Source organism: Corvus hawaiiensis, chromosome 1, assembly GCF_020740725.1.
Source record: "Corvus hawaiiensis isolate bCorHaw1 chromosome 1, bCorHaw1.pri.cur, whole genome shotgun sequence".
Lineage (NCBI taxonomy): Eukaryota > Metazoa > Chordata > Aves > Passeriformes > Corvidae > Corvus > Corvus hawaiiensis.
Window position 1 is genome coordinate 16,143,533 of NC_063213.1, and position 16,727 is coordinate 16,160,259.

The 16,727-nt window shown below is 38.4% G+C and overlaps 1 protein-coding gene across 9 annotated transcripts in view; it reads left to right on the top strand.

Annotated features, from left to right (window-relative positions):
* MPP7 (MAGUK p55 scaffold protein 7) overlaps positions 1 to 14,863 on the top strand; it is a 161,135-nt gene extending 146,272 nt beyond the window's left edge. For all 9 annotated transcript variants that reach the window (XM_048294327.1, XM_048294318.1, XM_048294375.1 and 6 more), the window contains 5 exons: positions 5,523 to 5,603; positions 7,417 to 7,510; positions 8,602 to 8,710; positions 10,126 to 10,269; positions 11,667 to 14,863. In XM_048294327.1, coding sequence (XP_048150284.1) covers positions 5,523 to 5,603; positions 7,417 to 7,510; positions 8,602 to 8,710; positions 10,126 to 10,269; positions 11,667 to 11,846 — 608 coding nt within the window. In that variant the 3' untranslated portion in view covers positions 11,847 to 14,863. The remainder of the gene's footprint in view (positions 1 to 5,522; positions 5,604 to 7,416; positions 7,511 to 8,601; positions 8,711 to 10,125; positions 10,270 to 11,666) is intronic.
* The last annotated feature ends 1,864 nt before the right edge of the window (positions 14,864 to 16,727 follow it).

A 16,727-nucleotide genomic window follows, 5' to 3' on the forward strand; every position in this document is an offset into this window, starting at 1 on the left:
AGTAAATGGACAAGTAGTAAGAAAGGTGGATGCAAGGTCTACCTCTGTAGGCCAAGGATGAATGTAAGCATAGCTGCAGAAGACTCAACATTATCATCCTTAGTCAGCTTTCTGTTCTTCTATAATCTGTCACTGCCATGGCTTCCTCACAGCATTTATTATATAACCAAAATGTATTGCTTCAGTCTCCCCAAAAGAGAGAAAGTGCATTATCTTAAGCTTTTTAAAGGCAATGATTGGCATACCAATGAGTAATGAGTTACCATTGCTAGCAGTGTGTAATGTCTCACTGATTATTGTTTCTTTGGCAGTAGCACATAGGCTGATGCTTCATTAGGAAAATTTCCTGCATTCTGAAAGCAGCAGAGCAGAGGAATATAACCCTCTATCAGGGACTTTTAGGAACTGTTGAGTAGCTGTGTTTTTATATTGCTCATATCCAAGGGAACATTAAATTGAGTTTTTAATAAACAGTTTTGTCACTCTCCAGCACTAAAAATCAGCCACCTACTAGTGTGATTGTGGGCTATATACAACAAGTAATAACATGGTTGAGTTGATTTTACAGTTACATCAACATAGTGTAGTGCAAACGTGTGATAAATAGACTTTTTATAACAATTTGTGTATGTCTGATCTAAGGAATGCCTAGAGATTCCATTTGAATTTTGTTGTAATAAATCAAATGAAGAAAGAGTGCTTTTTCAGTAACAAAAGCAATTCAGAAATTTATTGCAGACTTCAGTAATTCTAATGTTTTTTCTCTGGATATTAAGAGCAGCTTAAGTCTGGCCAATACCATAAAAATGTCTTGGGCAAAATGTGGAAAAACTAGCAGAGCTAAGCAATACAGGTATAGTAGAAGCGAACACATTTTTAAAAGCTTTTTGTGTGCCAGTAGCAGCATTCCATATAATACATTTAATATAATTTGGATAGTAGTACCAGGAAAGAAAGGGACATACAATTAATTTATAGCTGTAATTGATGGAGGCACTAGATGTCTATTGTGTTATAGGTCTAAATATATAATTTACTGTTTAAAAGGGAGCATTTAGGTTTGGTTTTGCCCTTTTTTTAGGGGGAGGGAGTTTGACAACTTCAAAACAAATTTAACTTAATTTTGAATTGGTCTAGTCTACTTTAAAGAACATGAATTGCACACACAGTCATTTTAGTACCCTGTAGTGTGATACACACTACTCTCTGGTTCAGCTCAATGTACCAGTTTGTCAGGATTTTACCTTGTCTGCAAATGTAAGTTCATGAATAAAGCCCTGCAAATCCTTGGGGCTTAAATAACATCATCTGAAGCAGTAATGATACAAACATTTCTGTGTGCTTTTAATTGTTAGGATTGTGATGAGTCTGCTAAAAACAAAATTATCCAATATTATGTCACCAGTCAGCTTCTAGTAACCTACTGTTCCCAAACTGCCAAGAAATCCTTAAAGTCTTCCATCACAAATATTGCCTGCATCCTAAGTGTTATACCTCACAGCCTTATCAGACAAAGGCAGAGTATTTTAATGCATGTATTATTTAGACACCAGAATTTTCATTTATATCAATGAGGGAAAAGTCCTGCTCACAAAGTCTTCTGCTGTGGTTAATTTTAAGAGCCAGAGTAGCATAAATTTTATTTCCTTAGAGTTAGAATGAATGTGCTGCATGCTATAACTTTATCTGGCATAGTTTCAGCTAAGTCAGAGCTTTCTGAAGGGGCAGTGCTAGGATAAAGCGAAGTTGTCAGTAACAAACCATGAGCATTTGTCCCACAGAATACACACTGTTTTGTGCATGCAGTGTGATCACCAAAGCTGTGCAGAACCTTTCAGGTGCTGTGGTCACCCATGGTGATGCCTCTGTCCAAAGTGGGCAGTGGTGGAAGCAAGGACCAGAGGTGTGTAACCATAAAGGAGAAGTTGGTGGTGGTGTCTGACACGATCAGAAAAGCATCTGTCTCTGAATGAGGCTGTCAGTACTTCTCACAAAGATGTGCTTCTGTTCACTACTGTGAAGGAAAGGAATCTGGGACTGGAAAAGCTCTCTATTTGTTGTATTGCTTAGATATCTTTTAAAATCCATCACCTCTGGTTTTATCATGAAGGAGTATATGATGAGGCCAGGTCTATTTCAGAGCAAAGGAGGATGAAATGAATGGGCCTTTTAACTCTCCACATCTCCTGACTTAGCTTTAACATGTTCAGTAGTGGCTTGCAGAGTCTTAGGTGATCTGCTGCAGTAGTGCAGGAAAATGGCCTGCCATGGCCATGCTACTTCCGGTAAACTAACTGGACAATGACGAAGGAGACCTATAATTGCTATCTGCCTTAAACCTTCCTGACTGAAGGCATGGGAAGGTCAGCAAGGTTCAGGAATAAATACGTAGGATGTAACATAGTGCCTAGCCTTGCCCATGAGAACACCAGGATGAACTCATTGATCCTGCTTCAGTGAACAGCAGATCTCGAAGTACACTCCCACTGCTTGTTAAAATGTACTGAAACACAAAATAATGAGGTTCTCCTTTCCTACCACACTGAGCTACAGTCAGACATGCTTGTGCAGTTACTGCGTTATAGTGTACTAGGAATTGAGCCACAGCGCCTCTCACAAGGCATGTCTCTTACTGGGTCCTTATGATCCCAGAGGGGATATTGTCACAAACTCACAAAATCTTTTCTGAAAGACCACTTTCATTTTCTTTTAAAAAGACTATTAGGAGCTCATTATGTGTCTATTGGTGAAGAATGGCTGGTTGGCTTAACCCTCCCAAGACCTAAACTTAGAGTTTTTTTAGTTTTCTTCAGACATGTATGAGTGGTACAAAATTTAGTGCAAGTTTTAATGATGGGTAGCTTAATTCTGCAGATGTCCCTCAATAAAGTGAGGTAGGCACTGCAGTCCACTTGTGTAGGATTTGACTATTAACATGACTTAACATGCAAGAGCAAGCAGCACAAATGTTCCTTTGAAAAAAGTAAACAAAGTATCTCTAAATCTGTCACTGTAACTATAAATATTGCTGCCTAGGGTGATTTATAGTAAATGAAAACTATGCTACAGTCATGGACCCTGCATGCCTTACATTTGACTATAAGAATCTGGATTGTCCTTTTAAGTCCTGACACTTTATTCTCTTTTTGAGTTCAAATTGTGTTCAGATTCATAACTATTAGAAACTGGCATCATTCTCTGCTGCATCAAAATGAAAATAATATTTAGAAGGGCACTGTATATAACACCTGGGAGAGGTAGTGTAAAAATCCACATAATGGATGGCTTTGCTGAGCTGGAATCAGCCTTCAGTGTCCACATGCTACAGTTATGAGAATTCTGTGAGGACAGCACTGAAAAAGAAGAGTCTATACCTTTCAGTAGTTCAATTTAAAGATGATTTTTAAATGGTAATCTGGAAAGGGAGACAGTAGTAGTGAAGTTGTGGTCTGGAAGCAGAGTTGAGCTAAGTTTCCAAAGCATGTGTCGCAGGAAGTGAAGCCTGGATTCTTTATATATATAAATAGAGCTAAAAGCGTACTGTTGATTTGACAGCATGTAGACTGAGGAAATAATATTTGTGTAGATTTGATGAGAAAGACTTTTTGCTTAAAAGTAATAGAGTGATTTTTAAAAATTGAGTTCCATTTGGTTTGGTTTACTTTGCTAGGATATATTAAGAGTTTTAATTACTTTTCATCTAAAAGTCCATATTTGCCTTAAATAGCTAAACTATTGTAAAAAGGAAAAAAAAAAGATAACAAAAGTAATGCCATTATCTACACAACACATTGTAGTCCTCTGCAGACATGCACCAGTAGAGGCTGCTGTACACCATATTAAATAAACATTTATACATACTGATAGATTAATTTACAGGAAGGTCAGAGATGGCACTTGAAATGTAGTTGTGTGTTTAACTAATGTGAACACATAGAAATTTTAAATGTAGAAACTCTAAGATTTTACAGCAGGACCATAGTCTGGGCGTAGCAGCAAAGTAGCAAGCACTTGCTTTTCATCATTATGTGTTTCAGCTCCAGACAGGGTGTTTGGTCATTTTTACAAACAGGCACCTCAAGGTACTGAAGCATCAGTCTGGTTTTGGACTCTGACTAGTATTAGCGATTACAACTAGCGATTACAACACTATTTCATTGAAATGTTTATTAGGTTTTGTATTTACAATGTTTAAAATGTCTTTGTTAAGAAGCACTCTATACATAAACCTGTCACTTTTACTAGATATGCAACAACTTTCCTTAAAACCACAGGTATTATCCTTGCATTACTTGGGATATGGTTCCAATGACTCATTCTCCTTTGCCTTCTGCTCTTGACCTGGCTCTGTAGAAATGAAGGCTCTCCACTGTCAGAAACATAAGAACATGCAGAGCTGAGCTCCCTTCACACACAGCACCATGTCCCTGTCACCAAAGTGGGCACGCAGGCTGGAGCCCTTCACGAAGGGTTCCTGGGGACAGGCAGCGAGTGCCTGTGGAGCCTTTGAGACCTCACAGGACAGAGTGCCCTCACTGAGACCTAAGGCACCGCTGGCAAACAGCTAAGAAACCCAAAAGCCAAGAGGAATGTCTTGCTCAGTAGCTTCTAGTACAGCACTACTCAAGTGGAGGTGGAGGAGACGGGTCAAAAAAATTCCATGCAGTCTTTGTTTATTCCTGCCATCCTCTTTCCAAGAGTGGTCTCTCTTTGGCAGTCGCATGACGAAGGAAACATTTGCTTTGGACCAGTTCAGACAGCAAGCAGGAGACAAGCACAGTTTAAAAGAAAATCAACAACAAAGAAAGAAACCCAAACATCCCAAATGGGTTGTGACCTGGCAAGTGCTGCCCTTCCTTCCTCTCTCCATGCAATGCCACCCTCACACAGTCGAAAGGTGGATGGTGACAGCTACAGCCAGCCAGGACCTGGGCAGTGTTCCTGCCTGCAGCAGGGGCTGGCAGGAGCAGTGCTTCCAGGGCATGAGAAGGTGGAAGCAATTGTCCCCAGGGGCATCTGGTGCAGGCAAGGGATGCAGCAGCAGGAGGGAGTGAGGCCATGTCAACACAGAGTGCAGAGGCTTTGGGGGCACTTTGCACATTGCCAGCTGGGGTCCTGTAGTCTGAAAGTTGGGGATATTCTGGCAAAATAAACAGCCAAATCAGTTTTTATTCTGGAAAGCTGCAGGTTAGGATGCAGGGGTTTGTAGTAGGGCTGAGATGGAGGTGGGTGCACACTGAGGGTAGTTGCTGTAGAAAAGAAAGTCAGCTTTGCTGGCACCTTTTGTCACTGATTTTTCCTCAGTAATAAAGTCAGAGCAGAGTAACTGCCAACTACATCCCCTGAAATTTGTCAGCTCTGTATATTCTAGGAGAGGCTGGAACCATGGGCATTTCCAAATCCCTGATTAAGAGGCAGTAATGTCACAGCTACATGCTATGTAGTCTTATCTTGGAGTATACTTGCACCTGAATACAAGAGACAACTGGCTGTTGGGAAACAGGACAATTTTTTTCTTTCAGGTCCTGTAGGGGTTGGACTGAATGAACTTAAACGGAAATTGCTCATCAGCGATACCCAGCACTACGGGGTAACAGTGCCACGTAAGTAAAAATGCACTTCTATTCTCTAATGATATATTTGCATTATTATAATTTATTATTGTATTACCTTTAAGGTACTTTCAAATTTGGGTCTCTAAATGCATGCTTGGCATCCAAATTACTTTTCTAATTTTTAAAAGTGCTGCTGCAGTTCTGTATTAAATGCTCCCTAAAAAAACTGATAGGGCTTTTTGGCTCAGAGGCATTGCAGTACAATTTCAGTACAAGTTTAGCATGATTGATGTCAGTGAGGTTTAGTAAATGAAACTCTGCTGAAGAACACCCTGGATTTGGCTGTAAAGCAGTGAAATGTACTCTGTTGCATTCAGCAAACTGGCCTTTATCTGTTAGGCTGAAAAATGAAGACTGATGATAAACAGTTTAATCCAGTGAATAAATTAATTAAATCTCTTTAATTAGCTTTAGAAGAGTTGATTTGGGGATGTTTTTTCCTCTTTCCCCTATCTGACCAAGTAGTGTGATTTTTATAAAATCGAATAGCATTGTTCTCTATTAACTTCTACAATACTTTATCGGGTTTTCTTTAATATGGAGAACTCAACTGTTTTAGACTTCCATTTCTTGATTTGCTTTCTACTTGTACCTTCTATAGGGATCCTTCAAAAATATTGTTCCAACTTTCTGAATTTGGGAAATCCTGTCACAGGTTTTTTGCAAGTGCAGATACTTTGTAAAGCATATATATATGAATGAATTTGCTAAAGTAGAAAAATTAATGCATTTGGTTTGGCAAGTCATTTCTTTTGCATGTATTTGCTTCAGCTGGGTATTGAAAGCAAGAACAACAAAAAAGCCAGATGTTCCCAAAATATTTAACTCATTGAAGTATATGCAGTCATTTGCCCAAAAATATTTCTCTAAAAATTGCCAGTATTCATCAAGCTGCCTTCTCTTTTTTCTCTTCCAAATTTATGGTTATAATTTAAAACAAACATGTAAAGAAATCCCTCTCCCTGAAATTCAGTAAGTCAGGACTTGGAGAGAGAACTGGGGTTCCTGTCTTGAAAATGTTCCTCATTTTGTCAGCCTAAGAAGAAGAGCATTATATCAAATGGCATTTAAGACTGTATTGCTGCAAGCAGGTTTTGTGTGTCCATATGTGATGGAGAATACATGATGCTGTAGTATTCAACTTGTTTGAAACAGGATGTTTTAATGAGTTCATTAATCATAAGTGGCAACCCCACAAATACGTTTCATGTATAAGCAAAACCCTTATACCTACTTGGGGGAAAGTAAGAAGTGCAAATAATACAGGGCTACTGAAAGAAAACAGAGTTCTATTTTGATCACCGGATAAAGAAAAGCACTAAAACATAAAGTTCACACCCCATTTTTTTACTACCATGCTTCACATGCCATAGCTACAAGTGTTGTTAATGAACATAATGTTTTATAAATCAGGATGGTGTGCTTGTTTCCCTTTACGGTGTCATATGCTAATAAGTTTAACGAGAGGCAAGGCTGGGGTAATTGTTATGGACTGCTGCTCCTTTTATTGTTCAGCTGTCCTCATTTTATTGGATTTTTCCACTAGTTAATAAAAAATGATAATCTGATACTTGTCCAATAGGTTTTTTCCTGCTTTTCCTGCATGCATTTAAAACTCAATCCTGTAATGTGCTTGTGTGCTGCCTTCCAGATCCAGAGCAGCCTTATATGCTTCAGAAGTGAGGGAAGTGCTAGGCTTAGTATTGCACAAAGAGTTTGTGCTTTTCCATTTTTCCTGAACTGGTTTGCATTATATTGTTTTGTGCATATTTTTCTTTTTTTTTATATGATGAAACTGCAGACACTACCCGTCCAAGGAGAAGCCAAGAAAGTGATGGTGTCGAATACATTTTCATTTCCAAGCACTTGTTTGAGACAGACGTACAGAATAACAAGTATGTTGAAGAGATTTTTAACTAGAACTGCAGTTAAGACAATGGTTTATTATAAAATGGGGCTGGTTGTTATTGTAGATAATAAGTCAAAGTGGATATAACTTGCAGTGATTTAAAGATGTGTTAAAATTACATTTTGTTATATAAGCAGCTGGGAAAAAACACAGAGCAAAAAAAAAGGCATTACGTGCAAACAACAGTTTCTAAGCGTACAAGCAGTTTCAGTACCTCAGCTTCTCAAGAAGATACTGAAATTATAGGTGCTTAGGATGGGGGAGCATTCTTTTAATAGAGCATCTTCTGTCATAGCAGCAAAGCATTGCAGCTCTAGGGAAGGGGGGGCGTGGAAGTGCTGCAGACGTGCCTGAGTCAATGTTTGCATAGTTCTGCTCTCTTTCAGGCCAGGCACTTCCTCTGCTTTTGAGTTTAGAGATCCACAGTGAAGCCCCTGCCTGTACACCCTCCAGAAAGTAAACTAAAATGAAGAGACAATGGTAGCATCGTGCTCTCCAGCAGCCTGTAAAATTCTGTAGCTTGAAATTCTGCCCCAGTTTCAGAGGGCAAAAGTGTATTAGACACAAAGCTGTGGGTTTTATTGAAACGTCAAACTTTTGAAGCTTTGCTTTTCTGGCAAATAGTGCTTGTACTTTTATAGCAAATAACCAGCCGCCTTGGTTCCACCAGCACCATCGTCAGTCCTCCTCCTCTTCTGAGACAGAGAATTTGGATATTCTGTAGTGTGCAATGAAATTTCAGTAGTTTCTATTGTTTAGCTTATCCACTGTTTTATTGCATTGCATTAGTTCAGAAAAAGAGGTGATGGAAAACATTAGTGGGCTGTTGGACTACAGTACTTTTTTCTCTTTAACTGTAATACAAGCAGGTGTTACTGATTTGAAAGCAGTAAAGTAGAAGATTTCTTAAAATTGACATGCTGAAGTACTTGACAGCATTTCCTTTATAAAACATGGTAGAACTCTTATGTAAAGTAAAATATTTTTGCTCCTGAATTAAATCTTATAAAGCAAACTGTTAAGGTTTTTTCTGGAGAAAATGGAAATGATTCCAGTTGTTTTCACTTTCTGCCACAGGTTTATCGAGTATGGCGAGTATAAGAACAACTACTATGGTACAAGTTTAGACTCTGTTCGATCAGTTCTAGCTAAAAACAAGGTTTGTTTGTTGGATGTGCAACCTCATGTAAGTAAGCATGTCTTCTGAACTCTTGTACTTCCCCATATTGCATATTGCAATTCCAGGGAAAAAGTATTTCTAAAAAGGTGTACTTTATCCCACACTGAATGACTGTTGAGTGGGTTTGCTGGCTACCTTTATCTCAGCAAGGCTCTCTGAAAAGAGACAAATATACAGCCAGTAAATAAGGGAATTGGAAGCCTGCAGCATAATACCAAAGATTTAATTACAGAACACTCCTGTATTTCCATTCATCTTTCTGTTAGCTTGGGCAAGAGATTGTCCCTGAAACTTTAATTTCAGAATAGCTTTATCATGCAGTCCAGCAACTCTGTCTCACATGTTTCACTAGACTGTTCATGCCAAAGGTTTCCCTGCAGGGTGAACATGAGTCAAGGGATGCACTAAATGTGATGTTGGCTGGATAATTGTTAAGAACATTCCTCTCTAAACCATTTTTTCTTGCATTGACCTTGTTTTTTAACCCCTCTGAACAGCTCCACCAGGAATTTTTTTGCTCCTAATAACCCCAGTGCTTCCAGGAGCTGGACTAGTTTGTTTAACCTAGCCAAAACATCTCTTCTCCAAGGGTGGCCAGTGTATGCCTTCTGAACCTTGGCAGCTTATGTGCAGCTCCTGGGGCAGTTTCAGATGCAGGCTTGTGCCCTGGGAGCAGGGCAGCAGCTCCACTGGCAGAGGAGTGGCCGGGGAAACCATACCCCATGCCAGGGGAAGAGGGGAGCTGACGAGACCATTGCCTGTCCCACACAGCCCTGTGTTCCTGCAGAGCACTAAATTCTTTTAGGGACCCAAGCTTGTGAACCATTCTGGGACTCCACTCTCCAATATGGGATTTTCCTGTGGACCCTGGCAGTGTGGAAAGGATAGAAAGCTTCTGACCATCCATACTACCACCCTGTGCTGCAACTGAATCATAGACCTGCCTCTAACACCACACAGTAGCTTGCTCAGGAAGAACAAACAGCAGGGAGTTGTGTGGTGGGCACAGAGTACTGAAGAGAAGAATCACTGACCTTTTGTGAACTTTTCATGGGTACAGAAGGAGTTATTCTTGCTAAAATGAACTTTTCCTCCCCTGGACACCTGCTGTTCCCCTCCATCCTCTTGCTGCCAGTGGCACTGGTGTGCACAACTCAGCTTTTGCCAGACTGATGGGGTTTACCAGCAGGCATGTGGAAATCAAGACCAGTGATCACCCTTGGAGAAAGGGTGTTCTTACCATTCTGAAAATTCTCCTTACATGAATCAATGCTGGTCAGCAGAGCAGGATGAGAGTAAATGAAAAATACCCGCCTAGAAATGCTTTATGGGTTTATTCTGGTCAGTGGGGAGTTTCTTTTATTACAGTAAATTCCATTTTGCAAAATCAACTAATTAATTAAAATCTTTCCTCTTCCCAGACAGTGAAACACTTGCGGACGTACGAGTTTAAACCATTTGTTATATTTATAAAGCCTCCATCACTTGACCGTTTGAGAGAGACCAGAAAAAATGCCAAGATTATTTCAAGTAAAGATGATAAGGGAACTGCAAAACCCTTTACAGTAAGTATAATTAGACATGGTAAAAGATGAGAACCTGTTAAGTGTTTTGTTGTAGAAGTTTACCTTGAAAATAAAGGTGATCACTGGATCTCATTGACTGCACTTGTCAGGGCTTACACAAGCATCTTTCTGTTTCCCAGCCTCTCTCACATTACACATTTACTGTGGTGTTTTCATTGTTTGATATGCTCATGGGTATTTACAATTTCCATGGTCCTCTGATTTTATGTCATTGAAGAACCCCCACAGTGCAAGCATATCTTTATGAGAGATAATGCTGTGGATTTCCTTTAAAAAATTTGCACCTGGGCTTAGATGTTTCTGTTCAAATATAAGAATTCATTTGTTTTATCAATGTATTAAGGGGTCTAAATTAAGAGCAAAATTCAAATATAAAAAACAATTAAAAAATAAATGCTACTGTAATAAAAAGCCCATATTTGTGGATAAGAGAAATAGAGGGGTTTTTAAATGTTATAGGAAAATAAACACTGTAAGATAGAAGAAGAAATAGCTAAGCAAGGAAAAAATGCTGGTTTTTGTCAATAGTCAGAAAAAAAATCTAGATTACCCAATATTAACATACTTGCTTCCTTGTAATATAATGAAATCTTATTTAATTGAAACTACAGCAAAGTTGATCATTGTTAGACTGTTTATCTAGTGTGTATAATTTTTCCTCATTCAGATGTTATTTAGGATTTTTTAGGTTTTTTTTCAAAGTCAGTCACAGATATAGTCACAGATTGTATCTGTGTACAATGTGCATTTGGAATAGTTTGGAAACTTCATGCTGTCAGAAAATGTTGGTTTGTTACTTATAAAAAGTAAGAGGAGTTTGTTTGTAAGAGCAACCTTCAGGACATTGCTTAGTTAGGACAGGTTTAATCTCTCAAAGTCATTTAAACAAGTTGCTAAGGTTTATTCCCTCCCCAAAGATGACGAAAAATCCACTAAGCCAGATCGAAGAAAGCATAAAATGTTGACTGCTACCAAGCTCTTAAAAGAAAAAAGGCTGTGCTGTAATACATGGTGTGCTAGTAGCAAGCCAAGACTAACATAAAGAAACTTTAAATGTATCATCAAAGTAAACAGCTAGAAACATTTTGCACTGGTGCTGCTAACAGAAAATGTCTCTGTAATTACCATCCAGTGACTAATTGTGTCATTTCAAGGGAAGAGATGAAAGAATTGCCTGTTGAGCAGAGTCAACTCATCAGAATACTCTCTGAGATCACTTGTAGTGGTAATTTCTGTTTTTTTAAATTAGAAGTACAGTTTCCATCTCCTGATGAAATAAGAAATAAGCGATTAGACCGTGTTTAATACAGAATGAGTTTATGCAGTGTTGCTATGGACTGGCTGTGCACTGATCTTCATTGCACTGATCTTACTAGGAAGAAGATTTTCATGAAATGATTAAATCTGCCCATGTGATGGAGAGCCAGTATGGCCACCTTTTTGACAAGGTGATAGTCAACGATGACCTCGCTACAGCTTACAGTGAGCTTAAAACAACTTTTGACAGGTTGGAGACCGAGACCTTCTGGGTTCCTGTCAGCTGGCTGCACTCATAGTAACGTTTTAAGTAGAAAAAACCTCTGTTGTGGTATCAGCATCTAAACCTGGGGCATGGTTAGGCTTTACTCGATGGCCATTTTCTTGGGAGGAGGGCTTTTAACTCTACTGAGCAGCAGGTATACTCTTCATGCACTTGGAACTGGTCCTGTTTTCCTGTGTCTTCAATTCTCTTGCCCACAATTTGGGGCAGAACAGTCAGATTATACCAGAGATTTACTGTGCTCCATAAAGTGAGCTAATACTAGTGTAGCAAAACTGCCAAACACCTCTTTATCAACATCTGTGTTTCTCCAAGGTGAGTGTTTTTAACAGAGAGTTTGCAGAAGATAGAAATCAATGCTGGAGATCAGCACTTCAATGGTTTTAGGCATAACTGTTCCTATAAAAGAGCACATCAGCACTTGGAAGTTATTGCCCTTTTAATGTTTGAGAGAACTGAAACAGGCAAAAGTGACCAACATTTTTATGAGGAAGACATCATAATTTTAATTATGCATCAGTGTGTTTTCACTTTTCTAGATGTGAACCTTGTCTTACATGTACAGACTGATTTAAGTATTCCTTTGCAATTACATAATCATGTGAAGAAAGATGTACTCAGTGGCTTAATTGTGAAATACTCAGCTGTGAGTATGCATGGATTGAAAATACTTTCACACATGCTCTGTGGCACAACAAAGAAAAGTCATGGGAATAATTATTTAAATAGGAAAAAATGTGAGTTGGTGTGTGTATATAACTTCAAAGTCTTTGGGATTAAACTTCTGTAAAATCAGTGGCAAAGTGATACGAATAGCAACAAAATAGAGAATAATTTTTTTCCTCCTTTAAATTGATTTCAAATATTTTTTGGCATGCTTTAGAACAATTTTCCCATCAGAAATTTTCAAACAGTGAGGAAACCTTGGACATCTGAGAAGCAGTTGAAAGAGATAAATTCTTTTTATTGTCGAGTATATAGTGATACTTTCTAGTAGTGTAACATGTATTTTGTCTCCACTCAAAAATAAATTAATGCTGTAGAGTTCTCTATAAAAAACATCCTTGACACTTTGACACTGGTCAGACAGTTGGAAACCCTGTTTCAAGATCTGATGTGTCAGTGTAAGCAAATGTATATTAGAGGATGTATTTTTAATATAGATAATTTGGTATTTTTCTTTATTTACTACTGATATGCAGCAAATGAGTACAGATGTAAAGACCAAGTAACACCTGTGTGTTGTGTTGTGAATATGTCTTGTAAGTACAGAATGTGTATAGGAACTTGCTGACTTCAGATCTTCCCATCTGTGGTATTCAAACAGGAAACCATTATTTCATGTTAATCTGTAAAGAGAATATAGCTCTCTTGTTTAAAGAAAGAATAATTTAGTGAAACTTTATATATTTATGAAAGGGTTGAAAAGGGATGTTAAGTTTTAAAATTTCTTGTCAATGTGATCATTTATTAAAGAGATTACTAAGTCTGTAATTTGAAACAGTCTCTGTAAATGGAGCTCAACATTCCATGTAAATATTTTATTTCAGTTCGTATGCTGATAAAGCCATCAGGTTTTGCAGTTTTATTCTAAATGTGTATTTAATGTGTGGGCCATTGCATTTGGCTTAGAGTCTTATAAAACAAATGAAATGTAAGAAACAACAGCAAAATCCCTAGGAGTCTGGAAATGTTTATGCAAGAGTTACAGATGTACTGAGTCCCAGTATGGATACATACTCTGCTTGAACAGCCCTACTGTAACTTCTGTCAAATTTCACCATTTTCCTGGTGGACTTAAACTTTTTTTGTAACATAAATAGGAATTTGTTGATTAAATTAACTGCACAGAGATTATCTGAGTTGAGAAGACATTTTCTATTTTTTTTTTTTATTACTGAAAATCAAACTATTTTTCAGGGGATATGGAATTCAGTGGGTCAGTTTGCCTTTGAGATGCCAGGTGCCTTCACCATCTCTTGAAATGGAGAGGACACTCGGCATCTCTCAGGATCTGGCCATCTCCAGCAGAAGGGGCTTTAGTCCTCACTAAAACACTATTAGCACTGCTTCTAACCTTGGCTGTCTTGGAACATTGGGGTACAATAATGCTCACATAAAGGACCTGCTTTTCTCTTTATGAAGTAGATGCTAGAATAATCTGCAAACTCCCTGGTAGGGACAGTTCTGGCTGTCCTGCAGGCTGTTTTTCCTGTCTTTTTGAAATTAATTTAATTCCCATTCCTGGGTCAGTGTGGTCTAGGAGGGTCTTGTGCACAGCTTTGCTGTCCTGGGCAGCAGTAAGCAGCGTGGTGCTCAGCTGCATTCCCAGAGACACTGACCCTCTGATCCGCGGCACAGTCCTGGCAGGAGTCTCCCAGACCGATGGCTGCCTGCCCTGTCTCTGAGCCAGGAGCTAATTCCTGAATAGTAACACCTGCAAAAGAAAGGGAATCTCAAAAATACAGATCCAACCAACAGAGTAAAATGTGCACAGTCTTTGAGGAGCTAGAAATGGTTTTAATTACATTACTAAATTGCTTTTGAAAAATCAACATTATTGCAGTGTTAACTTCAAAAGCTAAAAATCAAAGCCCTCCACGAGGCAGGCAGAGATGACAGTAAGTCTAGGCAAAAAAATTTTAGCCCAACAGTTTCAACAGGACAGGAGCCTGCTTATCAGGATGGATGCTGAGCCTGTGTGCTGAACTATTCTGGGATACCAAGGGGAACAGGGGGGTGGATTGTTCCTTTGACTCCTAAGAATTTGGGAATGAAGACAACTAAACATGTTTCCAATATTCCACATATTCAAGTTCTGCTGTGTGGGTTTTTAGAGAAATATATGTTTTGACAGTCAAGTCCAGATGTTTTTATTGTGTTCTAGCTGTTTGCTGTAGTTAAACAAAGGGTAGTACTTTTTAATATTGTACCAAGCTCTATACTTGAATTCACCATCAGGTCCTTGGTTGATGTCTTACCTGAAATCTGATCTTACCTTCTTATGCAAAACAATAAATTATTGATATATCACTGAAGGTGTTTTTTCTTTATTGTAAATTGCACCATAAAATATCATAGACTTATAGAATGGTTGGCGTGGGAAGGGACCTTAAAGATCATCTCATTCCAACCCCCTGCCATTGTCAGGAACACTTTCACTTGACCAGGTTACTCTGAGCCCCATCCAACCTGGCCTTGAACATTGCCAGCAATGGGGCATCCACAATGTCTCTGGACGACCTGTTTGTGTCTTACCCCTCTCACAGTAAAGAATTTCTTCCTAATACCTAATCTAAACCCACCATCCTTCATCTTAAAGCCATTCCCCCTTGTTCTATCGCAACATTGCCTTGTATAAAGTCCTTCTCCAGCTCTCTTGTAGCTCCCTTTCAGCACTGGAAGGTGCTATTATAAGGTCTCCTCAGAGCCTTCTCTTCTCCAGGATGAATAAAATTACTTAAAAAGGTAAAATGCCTAAGTAGTAAATTATTTAATGGGACTCTCTATTAACTGTAATGCTCCGATTATCTTAAATGGAAAAACAAAGCACCCTAGAACAAGAACAACAATTCTTAATATTTCATTTTTATTGCCAAACTCTTCTTCAGAATTGATGTTTACCCTTTCCTGTAGCCCACCCCATAATGAACCATTTTCTTTCTGAGAGGAAAAGCTTATGTCAGTGGATCAGACTGGAATATCAGCTTATCTGGGCTTGCAAAGTCTCAGAGTGTTATCCAAGTTGTTGACTTGGAGTGTTTCACCGGGCACATACATTTCTAGGCCACTCACTAGTCCCACAGGAAGTTGTGCTCATTTGTAGGACTCAGAGAAAGTAATGCTTGAACTCAGTTACTTTTTGCATTGTGTTATGCGTTTTCCAGAAAACAAAAAAGAAGCCTAACACAAACTAGGATTAGAGAGAAGACTTTTAAGCCCCTTCTGTTTTGTTTCAGTGCACTATTTTGCATTTCCCACATGTACTTCAGTTCAGGTTTCTACTATGTGTGGAGAATTTTTTCTTCAGTAAAGCTCATATTTAGCTTTTCTGAGATTGTTTCAAAGGATGAGTAGTTTCTTCAGAGATTTGAAGTTATAATCTAGTCTATTTTTGCTACTGCTCTCTCTACAGTCATTTCCCCACAGGATTAAGAGTTTTCTCTGTATCAGTGCTTAAAGTCATTTGTACTTGAAATTTGCCCAAGATCCTTCTGCTCTCAGAGTCATTAAGTATTTATCATATATTACCATGATTAATGTATGATACCAAGCATTCAACAGAAAAACGTCTGAACACAAAATTAAAGGAAGACTGTAGGTGTATTTATTGTTTAGGAATTCTGGTGCTAGATAATAGTTAAAGGTTTCAGCAGAAATACACACAAAACCATTTGGAAACAGTTAAAGTCTGGTCTTAAATTTTGTCTTATGTTAAATGGCAGTACAAATGAGAGAATTTGGAGTTCTAGACAGCTGGAGACTTTTCCCCTCTTGATATCTGTGTCTGAAATACAAGCTGGATATTTGGAAGACTGTATGGAATGATTTTACATCTCTATAATAAAATACTATGGTATTTTGTGTAACTGACATCCAACATTTGAACCAAGAGGGCAAATCTGTGTGATTATTGAGACTTTGCTTTGCTTCTGTTTCAGTTGTACGCTTACGTATGTTTAAACAATTTTTAAAGACTCAGTGGCAAAAGCTACCAGCTACACATTTCAATATGTGGAGAAAAATATCCTCAGGGTTTCCAAGAAGGTTCAAATGGCTCCAACAGTATCTGAAAACTTGTTAATAGGAAATAAATAGAGAAAATTAGGTCACAATTATTTTGTAATTAGATCTGTTTCTTTTCAGTAGCTGGGTTAATATTCAGAACTTGAATATG